Here is a 26,658-nt window from a genome sequence, read left to right on the forward strand (position 1 = left end):
TAAATTGTAATAAAAGAACAACTGTGAGTATGGTAAACCAAATAGTATGAGTTGTTATATGCAGGTTATACATAGTTATGGCTTTAAATATTACATTGCTACTATTTAGAACTGAATAATGTGAATTGTTTGTATAACATTTTGTGTTAATAACAGCCTCCGAGCCATTTACATGCCATTCAAACTGCCTGTTGTTTTTAGGAAAAAATGAAAGGCAGAAACAAACTTGTTCCCCGATTGTTGGGTGTGACACGTGAGTCAGTCATGAGGGTGGACGAAAGGACAAAGGACATGATCAAAGTTTGGCCCCTGACGTCCGTCAAGCGATGGGCAGCATCACCAAAATCCTTCACTCTTGTAAGATACCAGCTCTAAACTGAACTATTGTGGTTTGGCACTCTTTAAGAAGACTGACTTTTATTTTCTAAAATACACAAGCTTTCGTGAGTACCTCTCGCTTCATCATGTGTAGATAAAATGCTCATAGCTCTATTGTTGTGAAGGCACTTGAATCTTTGATAAGTTTTGAAAAAAAATACCTTTTTTTAGGATTTCGGTGACTACCAAGATGGGTATTACAGTGTACAGACCACTGAAGGCGACCAAATTGCTCAACTCATTGCTGGATATATTGACATCATTCTGAAAAAGAGACAGGCGAAGGACAATGTCGGAGGAGACATGGACGAAGATGCTGCGATGTTGGAAGAAAATGTGATTCCCCATCGGTAACAAAAATCAATATCTTTGCTTTGTTCCAAACTGAAACACTCTTATATGTATTCTAAGAGAATATTTGTAAATTGTAAGGTTATTTATTTATGGTTGTATTGTATTGATGTGGTTTTAATATCCTGCTGGAATAGGACAATGAAAAAATTATTCGCTGCAATCAGCCAGCACAAGTTCACTTACTGAATGTCATAAAAGCATAGAGAATAAGGAATTCACCTCAATATTTAAATAGACTTATAAATAGCAGTATCTGTTTTTTAACTGCACCAATCTTTAGAGGATTTCCCCCATAATTACAGCCGGTCGTATTGTCAATGTAAATTTTACTGAAAACTGAAAATAGGTTTTGACCACCAGGTATCATAATGAAATCTGACGTTCCTCTGGTGAAAAAACAACAAATATACACCTTTTGTTTAAAAAAGATTGTATTTTCTTATGTTGCGCCTGTCCTAACGACAACAAATGTTGCTGTTTTAGTGCCCAAAAGGTAGCTATGCACGGGGGATCAGCTGGACAATACCACTCGGGCTCTGTTGCAATGCCAGGGGTTATCCGCAACTCAGCTACCCAACCAGACTCTTACACGATGGGAGCAATGCAACCGCCATCACAAGTTACAACACACAGTAATCTAAGCCATGGAGGACAGCCATTGGTAGGTTGCAGTTTATGTCCTGTTTTTCATGGAGCTTTTTTGCACAGTGTTCTGAAACTTATTGATTATTCAAATATCTGTGTTTTGTATTTAACTGAAATGTTAGAGCTTGCTTAATAGCTGTAGAGGGATCTAGACCTCGGTTAGGCATTGTTAATTTATCTGCAACAGCAAATATTTTAGTTGGTGAATAAAATGAAGCAACAAGCCTCGGATTAACGTCAGGAGATTTTATCATTAAAAATTGATTTCGCTTATTCAAGCATCGTCAGTTTTCTTGTTCAAATAGAATCATCTGTTTTTATTTTTTTTATTTTAGGTCTTGATTTATTTACTTTCAGAAATGTGGAGTGTATCAGTATGCAATAGTTCATCTTTTATCAGTTTATTCGGTTTCATATATTCCTCCCAAACCCTTTTATCGGATTTCCCTTGAGCCATGACATTACTTCAATCTCTAAATCTGGCCTGAAACTATCTTATTGCGGCCAATCCTTTACCGGTGACCTTTAAATTCTTCCAGACCGCTGCCCAGCAAGCGTTCATGGGAAATATTGAACACGCTTTTAATGCATGTCGAGCTGCTCACGAGGGTTTCAACAACAAAGCACATCTTCCACCTTTGGGATCTGATGCTGTAAGTAAATTTTTAAACCGGAAGTTGAGAAATGTGTGATCGTAAACATGTGACACAGACGAGTTCATTAGGAAGCATGCTGGTGTACTTTGGCGCGTCAGTGCTGTAATAGGAAGTTCAATGTGCACTCTCGCTGCTCCATTTGGCTTTACCATATGTGACTAATTATATAATAATCTAACTTTACCGTAAATCTTTATGAGTGATAACAAACGTTTGCCAATTATCGCAAAAAAAGGAATTTACATGCAAAAACCTTGGAGTTCACACCACTGTGTTTCTAGCATTGATGATGAAGACTGTGGCATTTGTGCCTCAGCATGAGTTGCGTAATTGCATTGGCCGTATTCAAAAAAGAATTTAAGTGTTCACAAAAAGTGCATTTCTGTTGCTCAAGGTAGTAACAAAACCCTTTCTGCTTTAAAAGAAATCTTTTTGCTCCAATGCTTTACTTGGATTCTGTTGTTTATTGTGTTATTAATGTAGTAAACATGCACTTATTTGAATACATGTATAGTCATTGGCGACTTGGCACATAAAATTATAACTTTACAAGAAATACAAATCTTATTGCAGGCATCAAAACAATGGAAACTTAATGCAATAGAGGAGAATCGTCACAACATTCAGTCCAACCTTGCTGCTATAGATGCTGCCACTGCCACAGTTATAACCAAAACTGCAGGTCGGTTTCCTACCTCTTGAGTCAGTGGTTTTCATCATTTTTTTTAATCGTGACCACCCACTGTTTTTTTAGTGTTATTGTGTACCAGCTATCTGGTTCCTTGACGAAGTTTAAAGCATAATGATACACAAATACATGTACAACAAATACCATAAAACACAATTCAGCGGGAAAACCAGTTGCATATTCAACTGTGCAGCCTTTAAAAGTCGAATTTGTTCGTCGCAAACAATTATGTGTGTTTCATCCTGTGAGCATGTAACTTTATATATGTTCCGAAAGCAGCTTGCGTACTTTGCGCCTGAAGACTCTCGTGTACCACTAACTGGTTGTGAACCACTGCTCCACATAATTTAAAAACGACATGAATTTTCTATAAACCTGTTTTTTTTCTGTTTATGCCCTTGCAGGAGACCCAGAAGGGACCAATTACACTACTGTTGGTTCTGCTGTAACAACCATTTCCTCTAACCTGAATGACCTTACCAATGGCTTGCGCCTTATGGCTGCTCTACTGGATAACGACAATGATGCTGATAGTTTAATGAAGGTCAGTCAGAATACAAAAAGTGAATCTTAACGATTTTTTGCTGAAAAAGTGTTTGAAAGTGGCCGCCTTGTATTGACAAGAATATGAGCTTTTTAAGTAAAAATGTAGACCACAAACTGTGCCAATATCTTAAAAACCTTGTGTTAATGTATCCAGGAATAATTTAGTTTTTACTTATATTGTTACTTTAATAGTTCCATGGGTGGTCTCTTCCTGTTTCTTGTCTTTTATTACCTACTTTGTTATAACCCAAACCATTTTCTGCCATAAGCAATTTTTTCCAGTCTGTGTTACAGCATTACATTTTATAGTTTATACCAAACCTGTAGGGCAACCCTCTTCATTATGTGATGCCCTGTACATTAATTCAACTTTATTGCTATTCATCTAAAGGCGGCTCGAGATTTGACATCAGCAATAAATGATTTGTTGCGTGCTGCTCAACCTGAAAGCGGAGAGCCGCGACAAAACCTGCTTGGAGCTGCAGGAAAGGTTGGAGATGCCAGTCACGATATATTAAAATACATCGGTGAAGGTGGAGATGACAATTTTCAGGTATTTCCAACGCCCCTTTTTACATTTCACAACATTTCCTGTTACAAAATCAGCAGTAATATAGTCGCAAATTACCTTGAATTGTGGAAGTTGGCATCATTACAGTTTAAATCAGTTCCAGGACAAAATTACTGCAGCTTCAGTTTTTGATTGAACTACCATGTTACCCACAGTATAATAAATTACTGCTCTAATCTTTATTGTTTTTCTGTTGTTTTTTTGCTGGAGTTAATCAATAATTTGTCATGTTTCCCATAGGCCAAACCCATGCTTAGTTTTCATATCAAATATTACCATCTGGAGATAATGTATATGTATATACAAGCCAACTCCCTTTACATGGCTGTATGTAATGCAATTCAAACCCATGGTCAAATTGCAAAACAAGGAAATACATATTATTTTCCACAGGACATTTTGATGAATCTGGCCAAGGCTGTTGCCAATGCCACTGCAGCATTGGTACTGCAGGCCAAGCAAGTTGCAAATCAGAGTGATGAACAAGCAACCAAGAACCAAGTTATTGCAAGTGCAACACAATGTGCATTGTCAACATCGCAGCTGGTGGCTTGCACCAAGGTTTCAAACTTTACTGTTTTTGTTCAATAGAAAGATTACAAATAGCCACAGGTTTGGCAATATTATTCCAATTCTGGGCATATTTGAGTGATGTGCATATATATTTTCATTTTTTCTTGTTGTCAGCTGATTAATCTATCAAACAATTTGAGGTTACTTGTGTGATAAAAACATTTATTACCATTGACAATTGTATGAACAAACCAATACAGTAAATCCAATACACTTTCCTGTGGGGCCTTATTAGCACTTTTTTAATTTTTAACACCCCTCTAAAATTTACCTATGATTTCCTATTTGTTCCTTCCATCAAAAAAGTTTCACTTAACAGTAAAAACTTGTCTCCAAACAGGTCGTTGGCCCAACAATTAGTAATCCGCACTGCCAGGAGCAATTAATTGGCGCTGCTCGAGAAGTATCCGAGTCAGTGGATGGCTGCGTTGACATCACCAAGAGTGCTACCACCGACCCAAGTCTGATGGGTGCACTCGGAGATGCTGCTACAAATGTTGGCCGAGCGTTGAACGACCTTATCAACCACATTAAACAGGTACAAATAGCATTCCTACTGCCTTCGATGCCTCAATTGCCCCAAAGACGAGTCACTTGGCATGCTGGGCTACTAAAATGTAGTTGAACCTATCTTGTAAAATATTGTGATGGACTTTTTTTAAAAAAGTGTTTATTTGATTAAACATTGTGGATAGTTTTGTATTGTTTAGTTGTGTCACAAAATAGGTGCCCTATTGTATGTTACTCTTTGGTAGAAACATAAAAACTGACTTCTTGTATAAATTGGGATCTAAAACTATTAAATTTTAACCGTCCTTCAGTAGTGCCATAATAAAGAAAAAAAATATTTAACTTTTTAAAAAGTAATATTGCTGTAAATTATGCTGAAACAAAAAAAGCCTTAAAATATACGGAGAGTTTCATATATTTTTTTTATCACATTCTTAGGGATCAGCTGGCTCGGATGGCAAGTACGACGAGCAGTGTGAAATAATACTGAACGCCACTGATAAGTTGTGTAACAGCATGGGAAACGCAGCTGTGATGGTAAAACAGGCACGGCTTCTCGGACAGGTTAGTCTTCTGTTTTTTCACGATCAACCTGTTTCGGTTTCTGTCATGTACGGGTTTAACGCTGTTACAAAGACTGGTTTTTAGATGTAAATAACTTGACGAAGGCTGGTTTTTATTTTCTGGATAACGCGAGCTTTCGCCAGATCCTCATTTTCGTTTTTCACAAAATAAAAATCAAAGCCAAGAACAGAAAATTGCAGTTAAAGTGTCACAAGACTAATACGGCTTCTGTTATGTAAAAAGAAACGTTAAAAGCCAACCCCATTTTCTGTCATGTACTTTTCTAGTTGGGCATTGATAAAAGGACTGGTTTTGTCGGGCCATACCAGAAAAGTACAGTTCAATGTCTCAAAAACGATACGTCTCAATATATAATGAGTTCTCTTATGTAAGAAAAAAATTTTGGTGACTTTAGACAACCTCGAATTTGGTGAACATGCTGAAATTGGAAGCAGAGCACGAAACCGACGACGATTGGAGAAAGAGGCTGCTCGGTGCCGCAAAACTTCTCGCGGACGCCACTGCTAAGATGGTTGAAGCCGCCAAGGTGACCTTGAACATTTCAGCAAATTTGTCGTTTCCATACTTTGTGATATCCTGTTATAAGCGCCCTGGCCTCGTTGTGAACTGTCCAATGTTTGCGCTGACGTACTGTAGCCCATAAAAGATACTATAGGACATCTGTCGAATTTTCGGATTCGGCCATTAATTTGAGGATTCTGTTTTTGAAAATATTCCCGATACATTCTTTGTTATTGGGGTTTTCGGGGATTTGCTTATTCGAAGGTTGTAAACGTTTGTATCGGGATAAACAGGTTGAATATAGATAACTGAATCGACGCCTAAATTTACTTGATACCCAGAGCAAGAAATCATGCCCTCGGTGAGATTCGAACTTGCAAACCTAGGCTCTGGAGTAGCAACTAAGTTTTGGAAGCTAAGAAATCACTTGTACAGTAGGGGGATCCCCTTTTAACAAATTAAGTGTTCAAGTTGTAAACAATGCAAACACCCTGCTATTTGTTCAAGTATGTATAGGTGGCAGATTGCGTGATGCAATTTGTGCACTCACCCCATCAATGCCTTATGGCAGACACTAACCAAAAACAAATGTTTTCCAGGGAGCCGCCAACAATCCACACGACTCGCAGCAACAACAGAACTTGAAGCTTGCGGCCGAAAACCTCCGGGCTGCCACCAACGCTGCCACACAGAACGCGCTGCGCAAGAAGCTGGTTCATCGGTTAGAGGCGGCAGCGAGACAGTCGGCCGTTGCGGCTACTCAGACCATTGCAGCAGCCCATGCCGCCGAGCCCTTCAACACCAACAAAGCCAGTCAGAATCAGCTGATTGCACATAGCAAGGTATGAATAATAGATGAGTTTACACGTAATTCGATCAATAAGGCTGTGAGTTGGTGGAAGGATTTGCTTGGCACGTCCAACTAAAACACTGTGAACACATGTTGGAAAATATTTTCATATATATTTATACGACCTTCAAAACTTTTGTTTAAAAAATACACAGAATAATGTAGTAATTCCTGAACGTCGTGTACAGAATAGTTTCGACGCGCGAATCTACTCTTGTATGCTGTATGATTGATTTTATTGAGAGCGTTTTATGTAAAGTTAAGTCCTGCCTTCTTAGCAGAAAATACAATCGACATTCCGGCACCAGAATGCTTTGAACGCAATTTCACCGCAGGGTACGAATTAAACCCAGGGTGCAAAATGAATAATTTGTTGCATACCAAAACAGACACTCCAGCAAGACCACATTCCCAAACTCCTGCAAGGGATCCACGGAGCATACGATGACCCTGAAAATGCAGCGGCTCAACAAAATCTTATCAACGCGTCCAATGAGTTCGTCCCCGTAAGTCTGCCTTGTGTTTTTATTAATCACTGATGCTGTTTTTAAAATGCCTGAATGCATGATTTTCCTATTATGATACATTTTTTATTGTGTCCAGTGCTTACGTATCATATTAACGCTCTTGGAAAAGTTTTTAGTGTTTATTTTGGCTTGGAATATTGATGTCTGCAACCTAATAACTTTTCTTGTCTATATATAATGCAACACAGACAGCAACCTAATAGCTCTACAGTAGTAGAGAGTATGGTAGACTCCACTATACATAGTATATAGCAGACATGTATAAACTCCCACCTGTTCGCTATAAAATATAATGAAACCTGCAGTAAAATTTGTATCTTTTATTCCACAGCCTGGAACGAAAATGGTCGGTTATTCCAAGGCAGTCGTACCCACAGTTAGCGACCAGGCCACGGCACTACAACTGGCGAACTGCACGAAAAAGCTTGCTCTGTCCATTGCCGAGCTTAAGACGGCTGGTCTGAAGGTCTGTAAACCCTTCCCTTTCGCCACAGCATCAACTCTTAATCAGTTTTTATTACTAATGTTTGTAGCACCCGATGAAGCGAGATTTAGCTCGCGAAAGCTCAAGCGAATAAAGTTTTACACAGTCAGTCTGTCACAAGTAGTACCGTAATTATCAACCTTACAGTTTAGACTGACACGGCGTATTGCAGAAACCTAACCAATTTGTAATATATATACAGGCTGCAGAGGTTTGTGGTCCAAGTGGTATCGATGCGGCCTTGGAAACGGTGCATTCTCTCGACCGCCAACTATCGGATTATTCGAATGATGCCAAGAGTGGAAGGCTTCAACCCTTGCCAGGCCAGACCATGAAATCGTGCGCACATGATTTGGGGGCCACATCGAAGACTGTGGGGGCGTCCATGGCCCAACTGCTCACTGCTGCCGCCCAAGTAAGGAAATTTAGTAGAAAACTAAGTTATTGTGATTAATTGTGAGAAAAAAATGTGATTTTTTGGGGGAAATCCTTTAAATATTCTCATATGTCGCGTGTGAATTGGAATAGGCCAGAAACTGGGGATGCCGATAGGCGAAAAATTAACTTATGTTAAAAAAAAGTCATACATTGGTGCTGGAGTCTCAGGAATATGCAATTTTCTGACAAGAATGTTTTAATTCTTTCTTTAATTCAATTGTGTTGATCTAGTGCTGCCATACAAAATGAATTCACTCAAAAAAGTTCGTAGTGACTGCAAGGCTATGCCAATTTTGTACAAGACTTTATGTTTATGAAATCCCAACATCTGCACCGTTACCCGTTTTTGGGAATATATATCCCTTACTTTGGCTGAAATATCTCATAAACCAGGGCTAATCCAACTTCATTGTTCTGCGACCTGATTCAAAAAAATTCAGTGCTACCCCTGTGTTGGTAACACATGTGTTAATAATAACAAAAAAAAACAATGAACGCTCCATTAAGAATCTTAACAGTTTCACGACCCAAAATCTCCATTTCGAGATCCCCTATAGTTTAACAGTACCTACCATAAACCGCAATCCGATACCACTCACAAACACACATATCTCTTTCAGGGTAATGAGGACTACACAGGCATGGCTGCACGCGACACCGCCAACGCCCTACGTACGCTGGTGGCCGCTGCACGTGGCGTTGCTGCAAACCTCCCCGATCTGGATTCCCAACTTCATTTGTTGGAAACGTGCCGTGACGTAATGGACAAATCCGTGAACTTGATGCAGGAGGCCAAGCTTGCCGTTGAGGACCCTGAAAATCCAGAAAATAGGCAGCGACTTGCCCAAGTATGTTTTTTATTTCGTGTTTTTTTATACTTTGTTCTGAGGTAGTCGCATGAGAATTGGTTTCGATTTGACAGCGTTCTGTTTGATAGTGTTTGGGTAAAAAAATGACTTAATTGAGGAATATCATGTCTTTTAATAGTTTTACGTTCTAATGTTGTACCTACATGTATTAAATAATTGGTTTACATTAGGTTTGTGAACGATATTTAACAATATTTTTCTTTCTTGTGACGAAACATTAAAAAAAGGAAAAAATCTTTTAAAAAAAGGAATAGATTCCAAAACGAACTTTTTCGTTTCTTGGTATCAGACATTATCACCGAATTTTTTTATCTAAATCACAGGTTGCTAAGGCCGTTTCCCACGCTTTGAACAACTGCATCAACTGCTTGCCCGGGCAGCGCGACGTCGACGAGGCATTGAAGAACATTGCCGATAGCAGCAAGCGTCTTTTGTCCGGACAGGTAAGAATTCTAAAGGAATTTCTCTCTTTTTCGTGTGGTTTCATGCTTTCATTTTCATGTCTTTGCTTATTCATCTTGTCTTTCCTTCTGCTTTTTTGCCTGAAATCAGTTGCTGGATGAAGTACTGATGCGTAACTTGTCCTACACACGCTTGCATGATGTAAGGCTTCGAGACAAGGTGATGGTAGTTACGTTGTCACCGCTTTTTGTCAGTATTGGTGCACATTAAGCTATTTTGACCAACCAACCAAGCTTTGCTTTTCACTTTTTTCCAAACCATATACATTACGTATGCTCTAATGGTTCTAAATTTCCATCTTCAATTTTTTCTATCTATATCTTTTGCATGAATTTGATATCTTTTCCCCTTCACAATTTTTCCTCTTTTGAAGTTGAAAACAACGTTTAATTTGTGACACAGTTTCCCGCTACAACTGCCAACTTCCAAACGGCTCAAACACAACTAAACAAAACGGCTGAGGAACTCAACATCGCAGCCAATGATCTCGTTGGCGCGTCACGAGGCACTCCAACAGAGCTGGCAGCTTCGAGCTCGAACTACAACGAAAGATTCAACGATCTCCTTGATGCTGGTTTAAACGTTGCTGGACAATCCAGAGTAAGCTCGTGCATGCACATCATTTACTTATAGCTACATTCACAAGTGCTTTTTATTTTAATATGTACTGTTATTGAAATTGCCTATTTCGGGGGCTTTTTTTAAAATGGTAATGTATTGTTATTCTTAGTACATTGATTTAGTGGAGATTTTCCTACGGTGAGTTTTTTAGTGTATTCTTGTGTTATACAAGAACATTTAGCCAGGGCCAGTCCCAGAAAATACGGGAACCGATTAAAAAAGAAATGAGTGGCCTGAATTTAAATTCGATTAACTTTTTAGCGGGTCTTTATGATAAATCGCGGGGCCAACTTTCAAGGGGCCATTTTGGCCAAATCGGTCAAGTGTTTCTGGAACCCTTCGCCTTATTAACTACCAAATAACCTCAGTACCTCATTGCTGTTTGTGTTACTTATAACGGTGTATATGCTCTGTAAAGGACAGAGAAGACCAAAACCAAGTGATCGGAAACCTTAAAAGTATTTCCATGGCCTCGAGCAAACTCCTCCTCGCAGCCAAAGCTCTTTCTGCTGATCCTGGAGCTCCGAACGCAAAGAACCAACTTGCGGCTGCTGCTCGGTATTTTTAATTAGGTTTATGTCGAAACTGTCCGCCTGCCCGAATTTCATTGCGATCTGGTCATTTTAACGATAAAAAAAAAAACAGAATGAGTTGATTTAAGAATGGTTGGATTATTAACTGAGAGTCGGCAGTTCTTTTTATGGCAATATTTTTCAAAAGTACAGTTTCTTTAGTAATTTTTATTCATATAACGTTTTCATGGGTCTTATCAAAGAAGTGCCAGTATACCCACTAATTTTTCCCCTTGCAGTCCTAAATGCAAGCAGACTTGGCTATAGATCACGTATCAAAATATTTATTCTATAACATTACGATGGAATGAGGTATAATGACTGTATGATATTGTATTTTGCAGTGCTGTTACTGAGAGCATCAACAATCTCATCACACATTGCACTCAAACTGCACCTGGACAAAAGGAATGTGACAACGCTCTCAGGCAACTGAAGGCAAGGATATAGTGATTGTATCAAGTTACATTAAAAGCAAAATTAGACGATATTGCTAGAAATGCATATGTGTTTCCGATGTCCCAACACGGTAGAGGTTGTTTGTGAGCGTAATGGCGGCGGAGACATCTTACATATAAGCGAAAATTAACACTTTCCGGACCATAGAATGTCCTATAATTTTGAACAGGGCTTACCTAGAGCATGCAGGTGAACGTGATTTAGGTTAAAATACCAACCGGCTCCATAATTCCCGGCGAAATAGCCTTAACCGCAGGTCATTTAGTTGTTAGGTTGATTTGTGCAAACATGCCACTGAATTGGTAATATTTTAGGTTTAATGGCTTAAATAGCACAGATATAAGTTTAATACCATTCGGCACTACGTAGCCTTGTTGCAAATCTCGCTAATATTTGACAATCTATCATCGCAGACTGTTAAAGAAATGCTGGAAAACCCGAACGAACCGGTGAACGACAACTCCTACTTCGACTGCTTGGAAAGCGTGATGGACAACTCGAAACTACTCGGAGAATCCATGAGTGGAATAACACAGCACGCACGTGCAAGTGAGCTGGAAAGTTTCGGGGAGGCGGTCACCACAACACAGAAATCACTGATTGGCTTAACTGAAGCAGCAGCCCAGGTTAGTCAACCTTACTAATAACATGAATTTTGTGAGATGCGGACAGATGGCGACTGTTTCAACCTGTGAACTCAAAAACTATTCTTTCGATAACATTAAAAAAATAAATTGTTGATCAATAAAATTATTTTGAACCTAAAATTCGAATAATGAGCTAAAAAAATGTTTTTTTTTCAATTACGACATCATTTAAAAGTAAAAAAAATCTCACAACTGTTTTAATAAAAAAAAAAAAAATAAAACAAAACCACCTTTGCAATCACAGGCTGCATACTTGGTTGGTATTGCCGATCCCAACAGTGAAGCTGGAACACAGGGACTTGTTGATCAAACCCAGTTTGCTCGGGCTAACCAGGCAATCCAGATGGCTTGTCAGAGCTTAATCGACCCCTCAAGCAATCAAACACAGGTAAGTCTCGCGTTGGTAAACCTACGCTTGGAATATAATGTTGCTTATACAAGATGTGGAAAAGCAATATAAACTGTTATACATTGCTGCGTTATATCTGGCATGTGTTGTTTATGTATTAACAGTAATTAAACTTGTGACGTAATATTTCCGTACAGGTTCTTTCAGCAGCCACTATTGTGGCCAAACACACATCTGCCTTGTGCAACGTTTGCCGCGTGGCATCGAACAAAACGACTAACGCCGTCGCCCGCAAGCACTTCGTTCAGTCAGCCAAAGAGGTGGCACATGCCACTGCCAACCTCGTCCGCACCATCAAGGTATTGTTTCCCTGCTGTTTCAAAACCATCGCACTTTTTGCTCATGATTCGATCACCTATTATGCAGGTTTGGCATTTGTGTGGACCTAAAAAAAATAAGAGCACTGTTCTTTGATACCGCAATTGATTATAACAGTGATTTTTTTAGACAATCCTCTCGTTTTTGGCGTTTACACAATTACACCAAGAGTCGGAATTTTTGAGATACGTAGAACAATAATTTGACTTTTGGTCACGTGACCGCTGTCACACTGTGTAATACAACAAACCATTCATATTTGATAAAAAAAAATAGACTCGTTTTGATGAGAAAACTATGCGCGTTTCTTGCAAGAATATTTGTATATTCTGAGATAACGCTCTCAAAAATATGCACAAGGTATGACAACTTGCCTTGCTACTAATATACGGTTTTATTGGTGCCGCTGCAACTTTGCCTTTTTGTATTTCCTATTCATTTACACAGTTGTGGAAAATAAAAACGCGTTATTTTAATGATTTGCGGAATCTTATGTTGGTTTTTAACGCCATCAGGCACTGGACGGCAACTTTTCTGAGGAGAACAGAGCGAATTGCGCGGACGCGACGAGACCGCTGACGGACGCTGTTGAAAGTCTCACCACCTTCGCCTCCAACCCCGAGTTCGCAAGCGTCCCGGCCAAAATCAGTGACGAGGTACCCGGAATATTGTAATTTTAATGTCCCGGAGACCTTTTAGTTCAACATTTGATATTTTCCTTCTGAAATCCACCTTCTATTCGACGCCTGTTGAAAAAATATGATCTATAATGGCTGCTTCAGCACCACTGCAAAATTCGCTTTTCGCACTCCTAATAAGACTGTTGTAGTATTGAAGTTACTGCCAAAAGTCCAACATCCCCTTCATCGTTATTATCGATTGAAAATGTGCTTTTAGGCCCGACAAGCCCAACGTCCAATCATCGAATCCGGCAAACAGATGCTTGAGAGTTCGTGCGATCTGATAAAAACGGCACGAAAGCTCGCAAACAACCCGAAAGACCCTCCTACGTGGCAGGTTATGGCCGGCCACTCCCGTGTCGTGTCTGACTCCATTAAAAAGTTGATCGCGAACATCAGGTTGGTGCCCGACTCCATATTTTGCCAATTGATTTTGTAGGGTTCGATTGAGATTTGTATCTGCCATAGACAAACACGAATCTAAAATCAAATCATTTGTATTTTGCGCAAAAACAACTACGCAGATGAACGATGCACAACAGAAATAAAATTGCGTGGGCACGGATAAACCATAAAGGTTATCGAGTCAGTCGCGCCGCTCAAAAAAATGCGAATACAATGTTAACTGTTTTCGCTAATGCGCTTTGATTTGAGCTGAACATGAATTATACACAGGAATTTTGTTTAGTTTCCATAATTCTAGCTGTTATCACGTGATAGTTTAGTCATGTTTTCTGGTTTGTTTCTCTGCTTTCGCTCGTCCGCTTTTGTGGGCGCTTCGTCTGAACTCAGTCAGTTAGTTCACAGAACTGATGATAAGCACAGCAGTGTTCGAAACGTTTGCTTATAATGATTGGCTTATTTGCTTTGACTTTTCTGTTCGGTCTAATCAGCTCCCATGTTTTCTGCAAAAAAAGCAGCAAAGAAAAATAGCATGCGCAACTCCATTTCTACACAAATTCGACAAAACCATCAGATTAAACTCCCATACTGGTCTTTAGGGACAACGCACCAGGACAGCAAGAATGCGACGAAGCGATTGCGACGATTAACGAGTCGATCAAATTCCTCAACAATGCATCTCTTTCTGCAATGGACCAAAGCCTTCCAATCAGAGGAGACAACACGATGAAGGGATTCCAAGCCATGGTAATATTTCAGCTCTTGGTGCACTGTTTATAACGTTTGAGTGGGTTCATTTTATCTATATTGTAGTAGGTGGAAATATTTTAAATGGAGTTATTTTTTGATTTTATTGCAAGGTGGGAATGAACCTGTGTGTCTATAATATTAAATATTTAACTTTCTGTGTGTTACACTTTCTACAATCAATATTTACGTTTTTTTGACGTTTTTAACTGAAACATTTTGACCATATTTTTATTTGTTTAGGTGGTAGACACAGTAAACCAAATCAGCAACTGTGTGGATCCCTTGGCAGGAGCTGCAAAGGGTGATGCTGCTCAGCTTGGAAGACAGGTTTGTATTTTGTCAATGCAGCATTGGCTTGCCAGTTATACCACATATTTTGTCAACATATACATTATGTAATACAAGGTTCTGTAGTGATGGTAAGAGCGTTAAAAAAATGCACTAAATTATGGTAATATTTCATACAAGACTTGTAAATCAAAAACACTGATTTCTTTAGTGCAGATTTGTAAATGTCCACATAAAAATTATTCTGACAGTTTGTCGCAAAGATTTAAGGCATTCATTGCTGTTTTTTTAGTGTACAATAGTTTTTGTTGCTTTTGGCTTCCAGGTTGCACAGATGGCAAGCTATTTTGAGCCCCTCGCTAATGCAACCATAGGCGCTGCGTCAAACTCTACCAACCACCAGCGCCAGATGGACATACTCGACTACAGCAAGACCCTTGCGGAATCCGCTTTACAGTTAATGTATGCTGCTAAGGAAAGTGGTGGGAACCCCAAGGTAGGGAACTAAGTTTTGGAGGTTTGCTAAGTACTAAATATTACTAATTTGAATGTATAAAGGATTAAAAAGACAGTTGTATCTTAATTGCAAGGCCCACAGACTTTACCTAATGCTGTTTTTTTTTTATTTTGCATGTTCCGGTACGTTTAGTTTTGCATGAATTTATTTTTCCACTGTATGGTTTTGATTTTAGCGTGGCGACAACACCATATCAAAATCCACTTTTTGTTGCAATACGCGGTACTCATATTTTGGTGCACGAATGATTTTGTTTTTTTATGTTTTTCGGTGATTTCTTTCAATCGAACAGGATCCACAGCTTCACATGCACAATAATTCAACCGGCGAATTTGTACGTCACCAACCTAACCATCACATCCCGGTGTGTATTCCAACCACATTTGTGCATTGGTTTGTTTTTTGTTCTGGATTTTTTTGGCATTTTTTTGTGGGAAAAAATAAAAAAGTTCCTGAGAAAAATACAAGATTTCGAAAAAATAGTTTCTGATTTTTGCATCTTGTTTAAAAAAAATTATATGATTAACAATTCCAATGGACTGTTGGACTGCATTTTAATCAGTATTGTCAAAAACATGAAACAATTGCACTCATCATAGATAAATACCTAAAACTAATCCAAAATTTTATTTTATTTTTGTCTTTCATTGAAACAAGAATTGTTAACTGGAAGAGAGCACTTAGTTTGCATGCTAGCCATAACCACAATTTTATTTCTAATTACCTCAGTTTGCATCTTGTAGTCTGTAGGTCGTAAACCGTACCAAGGTAAAACATATCTGATATTTTTTAACCTTTTAAACCTTCTACAGCCTATCAGGTTGGCCTCACGAAGATACAAACAGGTTTCTGAGTGTCTGTGTCCTGTATTTGAGTTTGAATTATGTTGGTTTCTAATTTAGTGTGCAGCATTTTATTCTTGGCTGATTTCCAGTGCAGACCCATATGTTTGATGTTAACAGATATGCATGGTGTTCTGTACTTTTCATGTGAACAATCTTAAAGAATCAAAAAATAGTTTGAAGTTTCGACTTGATGTGCGTATCATAAAAAGTATGATATGGGCAAATTGTCAAAACAAATTTTTGATTTTTGTGACAAATATCTCGTTGAGATAAGACAATGTTGTTTTTTGTTTGTATTTTGTTAAGAAAGATTTGTCATTACCATGATATTGTGACAAGTTTTTTTTTTAGAGTATTTTTTGGTTTCAATTACCTACAAAATACTTTCAATATATTTTATTAAATGAGTTACAATTACCTGATTGAATATTCTCAGTATTTCAATCAAAAATAATTTTTTTAAATTTTTTTTGCCAAAATATATATTTTAATTGATATGGGGAAATGCATAAACTTATAATGGGCTGTTTTAACTTGTCTTAAAAAGGTGTCAATGCAATTGTGTGATTTTACAAAACAAATGATCCTCTGGACAAATGTATTAATTTTTTTAAAGATGAATATATTACTTTGGTGGGGTGAAGGTGAAACTGAAAAATGTTTCAAAAAATCTGTGTTTGTTTTTGAGTTGTTTTTGTGTCTCTATTACAAAACAAAATATGTTTTGACTTTTAATATGAGTGAAAGAACCAAATTTTAAAGTACATTGGTCAACAATATTCCACCTAAATTCTGAAGTGTTTGTCATATATTACTTGACCCGATGAACTGTAGACCAGGGGATGTTCAAAATATAATCGCAAAACAAAGCAATTGTTGCTGCCACTTGACCAAAATTCTAATTGCCTAAAGCAATGTAAAACTAATTTCTCAGTGCTGATATTTTTCCTCAAAATATGCTGCTGAAATTTATTAAGAAACCCAAACTTACTGATGCATGCCGGATTTTAGGCCGAAAATGCACACGAGGCGGTGGACGAAGCTTGTGACGCCACGAAGGAAGCCATCGAGGATCTACTCAAGTCTGTACAGGAAGCACCCGAAGCTCTTGTATCTGGAATGGTGGATGAAATTACCACCGCTTCTTTGGTAAAACCGCTGCATCAAGTCAACTTTTTTCTTTTTAAAAAACCTGTTGAATGTTAGTGGCTTTCCGCTATGTTAATATTTAAATCAAAGCAAAAATTAACAGTATCGTCGTTTTTACCCGACCTCCCAAAAAATTAAAAAAAAAATTCACTGCGATGTACAACAACAATAACACGATCAGTAACACGACCGCCGTTTTGTTTATCAAGATTCTCAACAAGAACATACAGCCGGAAGACGGCGACACCTTCGCCAACTACCAAGGCCGCATCATGAAGAAGTGCAAGGCGATAGTGGTAACGAGCAGCGACATGGGCATCGCCATGAACAACCAACCAGACGACCTCGGTCCTCTGGCGAAGAAAGTTACTGGAGAATACACTGCGCTGGCCAATGACGGCGCCGTTGCTATGGCACTGGCCGACTCACCAGAGGTTAGCGGCGTTACGCGGTTTTGTTTAAATTTGACTGTTATTTGCGTTTTTGGTATTTTGGGAAGTGTAAAAGATATAGCGAAAATGTTTTGATTAAATTCTCAGTTAAAAAAATTAAATACTGGTGGGAAATATAGTTAAAACTGAAAGTTGGAACTGAGATTTTTAAAGGTTAAGAACCACTGCATTAGAGGTACGAACACATTGCACGAACTTCTTCTTAAAACTATCACCATTGTCTCACAGGTGAGCGACCATATAAAGAAGAGCGTCTTCGAGTTAGGGGAAGCTTGCAAGGATTTGGTGAATGCATCGGGAACTGTGCAGAGCAACCCGAGAGATATACGCGCCAAGAAGGATCTCAAAGACGCTGGAAGAAATATCAACGAAAAGGTGGGGTTATGTTGGTTCTCATTAAAGAACCGAAACATATCTTTAAACGCGACAATTTAGTGAAGATACAGAATTTGTTACTTGCATAACGCGATGCAATCGTTATAAAGGCGTAAGATTTACAAGGTTCACTGGGATCGAGAGGATTCTTTAAGATTGCTAAAAAATCTAACAGAACTCTTTGAGAAAGTATCAGAAGTACCAAACTGTTAAGAAAAATAGATTCCATTTGAGTAAGTGATACTGACGATGCCTATTGTGGGCGAAACATATATTAGAAAAAAACATGACGACAAATAACTTGGGGTTTCGCTAATGTTTTTCGATAAAAAATTGAAATAAAAGTTGAAATTTTGTTGGTCTTAATGGTAAATTGTGGTGGCCGAACCCCTTTTGCTTATACATGAGGATATTTCCTTACACACCTCGTATTTCTTAACAGGTTTCTTACATCATGTCGTCGTTGCAACAAGGTGGGCGTGGCACCCAGGCTTGCATCAACGCCCATACCCACGTCCAAGGAATTATTGGCGATCTTGACACCACCCTCATGTTCGTCTCATCCGGAGCACTCAACGCTGAGTCAGATACTGAAACTTTTGCCGAGTACAGGTATAGGATTTTTTCCAATCCACGTGGCGATTTTTGATTGGTTTAAATTGTACTGGTTGTGTGGTGTGTTAATTTATGTTGTTAAAAGAGAGTTATATAGGATTGTCTTGTTTTGACGTTGTAGAAATGCGGAATCTTTTTTAGGAAGATCTCTAGAATTTACCTTCTTTGTGAAAGCTGTAAAACCTCGCTTTATGGCTGGCAGGAAAACTATGCAAAAACCTATTGTTTTGTTTCAAAGACTTTTGTCTACCAATCTGTATCAAGTCTACTCCGCAAACTTTCATCTTTTTTTCCAAACAAAATCATTTTTTTTCCAAACACACGTCATCCCCACCAACAACGCTATGATAACATTCCAACACGTTTGAACACAGGGAGAAGATCCTCTCTACAGCAAAGGCGCTCGTCGAGGACACGAAACAACTGGTTGCTGGCGCCGCTGGTGGCCAGGAACGTTTGGCTGCCGCCGCGCAATCCGCGTCATCGACCATCGATAAACTTGCAGACGTGGTGAAACTAGGAGCTACGAGCTTGGGAGCCGATGACCCCGACACGCAGGTAAAAAAGACACAAATTACAATCAATTTTCATTGTAGTTTTTCCAGTCATTTTATTGGAAAAACAAGATCGTCGATAGTCGCACCAAACTGCACTGGTGAGAACTTATAGGTCGAAACAGTGGCCACCTGTATGCAGCTCACAGCTTTCATATTATGGGTTCCATGGTTATATAAGTAAAGTTAATGCAAACAAATAATGCCTAAAATTCCGAACCTTCCAAGACGTTTTTCACGCCAGTAGAACCATAAAGCTTAGTCTGAAACACCTTGTTCTTTACCTCTGCAGGTTATACTCATCAATGCCGTGCGTGACGTAGCGTCCGCCCTGGGTGATCTTATCAACGCTACGAAGGACGCGGCAGGCAAGTCTTCGTCGGACAGCGCGATGTTCCATCTTAAAGCTTCTGCAAAGGTAAGTGAACTTCAGGTGTTGCGCTGCAGAAAAAAAGTTTTTTGTTCGAATCGAGAAAAATACATACACGTATTAGCATTAAGGTTACAAATGAATTTTTCAAGATAAACAATATAGTCTGTGTAACTGCTACGAAATTCATTTTACAGACGTACATTGAGAATGATTGTAGTCACATTCTAAACGTCTGTAAATAAATTTTGTAGCAGTTACATGGGCTATATTGTTTATCTTTCGCTTAAAAACGTGCTTTATCGTAAACTGTTCGAATTGAAGATTGAAAACGGCGTGATTTCCTAAAGGTTTCCTGGGGTTTAATTGTGACGTTGTATAGTGACTACTGCGTACTTAGCGAACCGTGACATGCGTCAATTATCTTTTTCTACATATGTGTCGATTAATGCTGCTCGTTGAACTTTCCATTATGTCTTATTTGTTGGCGCCTGAATAAACATTGCCCCATTGGTGACCCCGACGTGATATGCATTTCCAGGCAATGGTGACGAACGTTACATCGCTGTTGAAGACGGTCAAGTCTGTGGAAGATGAGGCGGTGAAGGGACCTCGTGCCATCGAACAAACAATCAGTTCCATCAGACAAGAAGCCAAGGTTCCTTCTTTTAAACTTTTTGCTGACTTTTTTTTTAAGGCGTGCGACGGTTTCTGAACCGTTACATACATTTTGCTCGACTCTTGTTCACCTTAATCATAATGCTGCATTAGAACTAAATCTATTTTTATGAGTTCGAAAACGTTCCATGAAATAAGCTCACTTGGCTTGTTACGAGTGTCTAAAGTTGCGAGGTTTCATGCAGTTTCCCGTTGCAGCACATACGAATTCCATTTCGTTTGGAACTAAGTTAAAATGTTTCTGATGCCAATTTATCAAGTCAAGTACTTTGGTGGCCCTTTTTCATCTCAATCTATAACTGACAATAAAAACCGTTACATGATATTTGTGCACTTGCACACCACATTTTAATAACCTTTTCATTGCATTTAATCTAACCGATGAGCTCCAGTAGCTCAGTCGGTGGTGGTTTGGTCCAAAATGCTGAGGGTTGTAAGTTCGAATCTTACCGAGAGCGTACTCCATGTAGCTTTCGCGTTTAGAAGTGTTTTTAATCCACCTGCCTTGGCTTCATTGCCACAAATATAACCTAATATTTACCTGTTTGCATTTTGCGCTGTACTCAGCAATATACTAAACATAACCACGTGTGTGCTTGCAGTTACTGCAATCGGTTGAGAATGAAGAACGTCGCGCGTCTCCCGAAGAACTCATCCACGTGACCAAACCGATCACCAACGCCACCGCGAAGGCCGTGGCTGCCGGCAAGTCTTGCAGACAGGACGACATGTTGATTTGTGCCAATATGGGAAGAAAAGCCGTATTCGATATGATCCACATTTGTCGGGTGCGTGTCATCTTGTTTGTTGCTTATTGTAGGGAAGCTGAATTTGTTTCGTTTTTTTTTTTGACTCGCCGTGTGTTCCGTCTGTAACATTTTTGATACGCGGGGCGTTTTGAGATTTTTTTTAGTTTATTTCCTAAAAAGTTTTTGACAAGAACATAGAACGATGTTTTTAGCATTCATGAAAACACTTCTGTAATGAAACAGTAATTTCCCATTTCTACTTGAAATCAAAACAAACGATCGCAAAACCCTTAAAAATGGACAAAGATTTAAATAAATTCCAATACAACAACGAATCTCTCTATTCAAGGCTGCCGCAGCCGCAACCGACGACAAAACGCAGCAGCAAGACGCGTTGAAAATGGGCCAGACAGTGGCTGAAACGTACAGCAATCTCCTCACCAACGTCCTGGCGATCAGTCAGCAGCCGAACAACAACGACCTGAAGAAGCAACTTGTTCCACTTTCAAAGAACGTGGCAACTTCAGTGAGCAACCTGGTCAGATCCGGGGAAAGCATGAAAGGTTTGTAGTGTGTACAGACAGGGGCGGGCATGGGTGGATCCTGGAGGGGGTCGAATAGAGCCCCCCCCCCACCTAGAATATGTTTGAATAGTGAAAAAATGGGACTAAAAGACAAAAGCTTGTCTCCAAGATAGATTTTTGTTCATCACTAGGGGGCTTTTTCCAGCACACGCATTGCTATCTGCTCGTCAACGATCCAAAAACGCCATTCATGCGTGGATATTGACCTCCCCTCCTTAATTCTAGATCCATGCTGTTAAAACCTTTTTTGTTGAACCTGAATATTTTCTACTGTTGACAAAACCAGCATTTCAAAACAACTTCCTTTTTCGTGTGTTGCATGGGGGTCGTACTGGAAGCAGCAAAACAAGCGTTAAACGCTTTATTTTCTCCCTTAAATCGCTCTCCAAGAATTGTGAGGCCGTAACTGCGACTCGCAAACAAAGAAATTCATTTCAGTTGTACCAAAATTTCTCCTCCCTAGTAAACATATTGTATTGTTGTGTCACAGTAGATCATTGTGACATCAAAGCACCCCGCCAGTATCAATCTCTTCGCAATGTCAACATACCGTAAAACATCACGACGGTTACAGCAATAAATTACTGTTTCCTTACAGAACCTTTACGACAAATCACAACGAATTTATCTATTTTCCAGGTTCCGATTGGGTGGATCCCAACGACCCCAACGTAATCGCTGAACAGGAACTGCTGGCCGCTGCCTCTTCAATCGAAGCTGCTGCGAAGAAATTGGCTCAACTCAGGCCAAGGAAGAAGCCCAAGGTATGTATGGTGTTCTGTGAAATGAAGTGCTTTCGGTTGATTGAGCATAACGCCTTTTGGGATTTTTGGCTGTGATAAATGAATGCTAGGTTTTACGTCAAGCATAAAGTGGCATTATTTGTACATCAATAACCGTTTAAAATATTTTGTCTTATTCCCCGGGTATATGTTGGCGTGCAGAAAGGTTTCCGCTTTGTTTCTATGGTAACAATTTTTTGTGTGCGGTGATTGCTTTACAGTAACCAAGAAACCGAAAACTTTTCCAAATATTTTCAAAAAGCAAAGGTAACCAAGCTGTTCGGGAAATAAAATACGCTTTATATTAAAAAAAATATTCTTTTCACTTTCATCGGGGTTGAGCACAGCACAGCAGCCAAACCTTAAATTATCCTATCATAGACAATCAATATCACTGCTATTAATAATATTTGCTTGACTGTACAGAAAGCGGACGACACTCTCAACTTTGAGGAACAAATTCTGGAAGCGGCCAAATCCATCGCGACAGCTACAACTGCTCTTGTAAAAGCCGCATCGGCCGCCCAGAGGGAGCTTGTCCTCCAAGGAAAAGTGGTATGATCATTTTCTCATTGTCATGTAATATTAGAGTGTGACTATAGAACCAATACAGCCCTTTGGTCGTATGTTTGATATTAAGGTTTTTAGACACGTCATTTCTTGGCTGCAATCTTTTTCAACAAATAAAGTTTAGTGTATAAGCTGCAGACAGATGGCCACTGTTTCGACCTGAAAGGTCTCCTCAATTCATATTATTGGCTCCACATTGCTTATCAAATAAAGTTCAGTTTTTCTTTAAATAAACAAACAACTGTCAATTTCTTGACCAGATTTGCCTAAACACAGTTTTTGTTGTGTCTTGAAGTGCAACAAGCACGGGTAATCATAAAAATAACTTCAATCACACTTTTTCTACGAAAATCTCCAGATAACCATAATGCTGATATTTCAAACATAACGACGAATACCGTTCCACAGTTCGGCTCTGTATCCAACGCACGACACGACGACGGCCAGTGGTCCCAAGGTCTTATCTCGGCTGCCCAGATGGTCGCCAGCGCCACCGGCAACCTTTGTGAGGCGGCCAACCAAGCTGTACAGGGCGAGGCCAGCGAGGAGTGGCTCGTGTCTTCGGCCAAGCAGGTTGCGTCATCCACCGCCCAACTGCTTGTCTCTTGTAAAGTCAAGGCCGACCCGAACAGCGAAAACATGAAACGCCTGCAGGTGCGTTGTGTTGTGTTTTTACCCAGAAATAAATGGTGTTTTTCCTCTCTGCAAACTGCTCCTATGAACCATCGGTAAATTAAAACACTTTTGTATTCGCACAGCAGGTTTATCAACTAGAATTGCCTTTTTTAGAAGTTGTCACAAAACCTTGGCGACTGTTTTGGAATTATGCCATGGTGTCACTTATGCCTTAAATGTCGTATTTATCAAATTAAACGTACATTTATTTTAATCAAAACCACCTTAAAACATCCAACCTTAATTTACTGCTCAACAAAAAAAATCCCTAACATCCCAGGTACCATTATTTCGGTACATGTTGTTACACAAAAAGCCCCCGAAACTTTCCTTCGGCCATCGCATATCTTCCCCATAGCCAAAATCCAACACTAACTGATTTGATTTTCACGGCAAGGTCGCTGGAAACGCCGTGAAAAAAGCAACACAAATGTTAGTGGACTCCGCCAAGGAGGCTGCGTTCCAAGAGCAAGACGACGAGGTCGACGTAAAGATGAAGGGTGGAGTAGTCGGCAGCATTGCTCAGGAAATGCAGGCCATGGAGTCGATTTTAGCTAAGGAGAAGGAACTTAAGGAAGCACAGGAGCGGTTAATGAAGATCCGCAAACAGAAATACCAAAGTTGAAGAAACTCCCGCTTTTACCGCCGTTCCTCGATTTCCCCGCCGATTTTAGTTTTCAGTTTACGTCATCAGTTTTAGCCTGCAGAATGTTAGATGATTATTTTCTTTTGTTATCATTTTCATCAAATCAGTTTTTTTTCAGGAAGAGGTTTAAGTTGAGAATGAGAATAATTTTTTCGGTTCCTTTTTTGGGTTTAATTTTCAGTTCGATTCTTCAAGTCTGCCCAGTTAATTAATCATTACCTTTTGGCAAATTCCGTCATCGCCGTCATTACTATTTTTGCTTTATATGGCATGCGCCAATCGCACGACTTTGCATGTCAAATAAGGGTATTATAAAAACTATTGTGTTCCTGCATGCATTTAATTTGCTTTTCTGTTTTATTTTTTGTTCATGTTCTCCCGCGATTTTGGTCCCCATTACTCTTGAACCGATGAAATAATCAAAGATTGCCGGAAATGCCGTAAAACATGCGTCGGAGGACTTGGTGAAAGCCGCCTCGGAAGCCACGGGCTCCGACGAGGAGGTGGAGGTTGTCATCAACGCGCGCCTGGTGGGCGGGATTGCGCAAGAGATGATGGCGCAGGAGGAAATCCTGCGCAAAGAGCGTGAGCTCCAATCCGCCCGCGAGAAGCTGGCACAGATCCGCAAGATGCGGTATAAGGATGAGGACTCGGATTAATCTACATCAGAAGATCCCAGTTTTAAAAACGCCGCGATTGTGGGCAAATCGGCTGCTTTAAGGGCGCAGCGCCTTCCGTTACAAAATCTGCACTGCCCTTATGTCAAAACTTACAAAAATTTACACAAAAACTGCTGAACTTGATCAAAATAGACGCAGTGTTACGCCGCCGATTTTTTTTATGTCTGCAAAACAGTAAGCTTGTGTCCCATCAAAGCCGACTATACTTCGTCCTGCTAAAGCCCGGTCAAATGTTCCAGCGTCTTTACCGTCAAGCAAAATCTTGCGAGCGCGCGCCTATAGTTGTGTATAAGAAATTTTCTGTATAAAACTCTAATATACCGTACGTAGCCCAACCTTAACACGTGTACGCAGATTGCATTTGCAGCGCTTGTACAGTTCGTCCCTCTGTGTATTGCCTTCTATTTGCGTGGTGAACGTTTGTTTTTTTCCTTGCCGCTGAGCCGGGGAGGCGATGAAAATCACGTCTTTCTGGCGCTCTGCAATAAAATGTAAATGTCCTCTTTCTGTGCGCACCCGGCACAGCACATTGTAACCGGAACGAATAAACGTAACGTCATGCTGCATTTTCTCTCCAGTCGAGGCAGTTAGATATTGTTAGCTGCCGAAGACAGGGGAACTTCACCTTTGCCGAAACATACAAGTAAGTTTTTTAGGGCTGCTAGGTTTGTTACCACATGCAAGAAGTGAAAAGATATTTTAGGTGGTCCTGTTTTTAAAAATCATCATGGGTCAAACAGAATTTAGGCAGGCTTTGAAAGAAGTTGTTTTTCATAATGTTGTAGTATCAGAGCACACTTTTTGAAAAAGGCTAACAAAATATGCATTCAGAAAAAATTTTTGGGTGTTAGTGTTTCCATCTGTAGGTTGGTGTTCTTGCAAAAAATATATTTAATGCTTTTTATATCTCAAAAACCCGTTTTGTTTTCGGGCATCTGCAAAAGTTATATTCTCATAAACAGTCAATTTAATATTGCTTTAAAATCATTGTTTGAAGCGTTTATGAATAAAAGCACTTACAAAAATTGTTTAGCCTCATATCAGCACAGACACAAATCAAAATTGTTTTATGAAATAAAAACTGTTTAACCACTATGTGGCGCTGTATCAGGCGGCTTTCATCTACCTCGCGACTCTTATCGCGCTGTAGCTTCTTCGGTGATTTCGTTCAGTCTTTTGTAGTAGGTTGTGTGTGTGAGGCAATTTGAAAGGAATTTGTTATTAAAAAAGGATAAATTTTCAGTCATAGCTGTTATTAAGTTTGTGGTTAGTTGGCATAATATAAGAATAAATGAGTTAATGACGACACAATCTTTGTTTGTTACAATGACGCAACATATATAACCGCCAGAATGACGCGTACAGTAGAAAATCACAAATCGATTTTTGCATTACAAAACGGTTAGAATTTTTGCGTAAAACCTCAGCTGTAGCAAAATGAGGTGCGTTCAAATAAACATTTTGATACAGGGCGGCAGAACCTAGCCCTATAGTAACTGAAATAGTTTTACCATGGCATTGTAGTTGTAAAAGGTGTATATTTAGTTTTATGTTTTTATAGTAGCTGGGTGAGATGCATCATTGTCAACAAATCACTTGCAGAACAGCATTATTACAGACTATTAATATTTGTT

At 39.4% G+C, this 26,658-nt stretch overlaps 1 protein-coding gene across 5 annotated transcripts in view; it reads left to right on the forward strand.

Annotated features, from left to right (window-relative positions):
• LOC145905814 (talin-2-like) overlaps positions 1–25,588 on the forward strand; it is a 28,982-nt gene extending 3,394 nt beyond the window's left edge. Inside the window, exons 10-52 of one of the 5 annotated variants that reach the window (XM_082993102.1) lie at positions 202–357; positions 550–728; positions 1,216–1,393; positions 1,917–2,030; positions 2,607–2,715; positions 3,126–3,265; positions 3,659–3,820; positions 4,232–4,399; positions 4,752–4,949; positions 5,360–5,485; positions 5,901–6,032; positions 6,607–6,849; positions 7,247–7,363; positions 7,716–7,850; positions 8,071–8,283; positions 8,927–9,154; positions 9,499–9,618; positions 10,040–10,237; positions 10,677–10,816; positions 11,175–11,268; positions 11,703–11,915; positions 12,181–12,324; positions 12,483–12,644; positions 13,179–13,319; positions 13,561–13,742; positions 14,345–14,492; positions 14,736–14,822; positions 15,109–15,279; positions 15,593–15,664; positions 16,113–16,145; positions 17,157–17,294; positions 17,504–17,728; positions 17,975–18,121; positions 18,564–18,733; positions 19,111–19,294; positions 19,583–19,708; positions 20,202–20,318; positions 20,941–21,126; positions 21,437–21,650; positions 22,311–22,435; positions 22,880–23,008; positions 23,432–23,677; positions 24,770–25,588. In XM_082993102.1, the coding sequence (XP_082849228.1) occupies positions 202–357; positions 550–728; positions 1,216–1,393; positions 1,917–2,030; positions 2,607–2,715; positions 3,126–3,265; positions 3,659–3,820; positions 4,232–4,399; positions 4,752–4,949; positions 5,360–5,485; positions 5,901–6,032; positions 6,607–6,849; positions 7,247–7,363; positions 7,716–7,850; positions 8,071–8,283; positions 8,927–9,154; positions 9,499–9,618; positions 10,040–10,237; positions 10,677–10,816; positions 11,175–11,268; positions 11,703–11,915; positions 12,181–12,324; positions 12,483–12,644; positions 13,179–13,319; positions 13,561–13,742; positions 14,345–14,492; positions 14,736–14,822; positions 15,109–15,279; positions 15,593–15,664; positions 16,113–16,145; positions 17,157–17,294; positions 17,504–17,728; positions 17,975–18,121; positions 18,564–18,733; positions 19,111–19,294; positions 19,583–19,708; positions 20,202–20,318; positions 20,941–21,126; positions 21,437–21,650; positions 22,311–22,435; positions 22,880–23,008; positions 23,432–23,677; positions 24,770–25,003 (6,744 nt within the window). In that variant the 3' untranslated portion in view covers positions 25,004–25,588. Of the gene's footprint in view, positions 1–201; positions 358–549; positions 729–1,215; positions 1,394–1,916; positions 2,031–2,606; positions 2,716–3,125; positions 3,266–3,658; positions 3,821–4,231; positions 4,400–4,751; positions 4,950–5,359; positions 5,486–5,900; positions 6,033–6,606; positions 6,850–7,246; positions 7,364–7,715; positions 7,851–8,070; positions 8,284–8,926; positions 9,155–9,498; positions 9,619–10,039; positions 10,238–10,676; positions 10,817–11,174; positions 11,269–11,702; positions 11,916–12,180; positions 12,325–12,482; positions 12,645–13,178; positions 13,320–13,560; positions 13,743–14,344; positions 14,493–14,735; positions 14,823–15,108; positions 15,280–15,592; positions 15,665–16,112; positions 16,146–17,156; positions 17,295–17,503; positions 17,729–17,974; positions 18,122–18,563; positions 18,734–19,110; positions 19,295–19,582; positions 19,709–20,201; positions 20,319–20,940; positions 21,127–21,436; positions 21,651–22,310; positions 22,436–22,879; positions 23,009–23,431; positions 23,678–24,095 lie in introns of all 5 variants that reach the window. The other 4 variants (XM_082993103.1, XM_082993104.1, XM_082993105.1 and 1 more) reach the window with 4 other exon arrangements.
• The last annotated feature ends 1,070 nt before the right edge of the window (positions 25,589–26,658 follow it).

The sequence above is a fragment of the Ascidia mentula genome, chromosome 6, assembly GCF_947561715.1.
Source record: "Ascidia mentula chromosome 6, kaAscMent1.1, whole genome shotgun sequence".
Taxonomy (NCBI): Eukaryota; Metazoa; Chordata; class Ascidiacea; order Phlebobranchia; family Ascidiidae; genus Ascidia; species Ascidia mentula.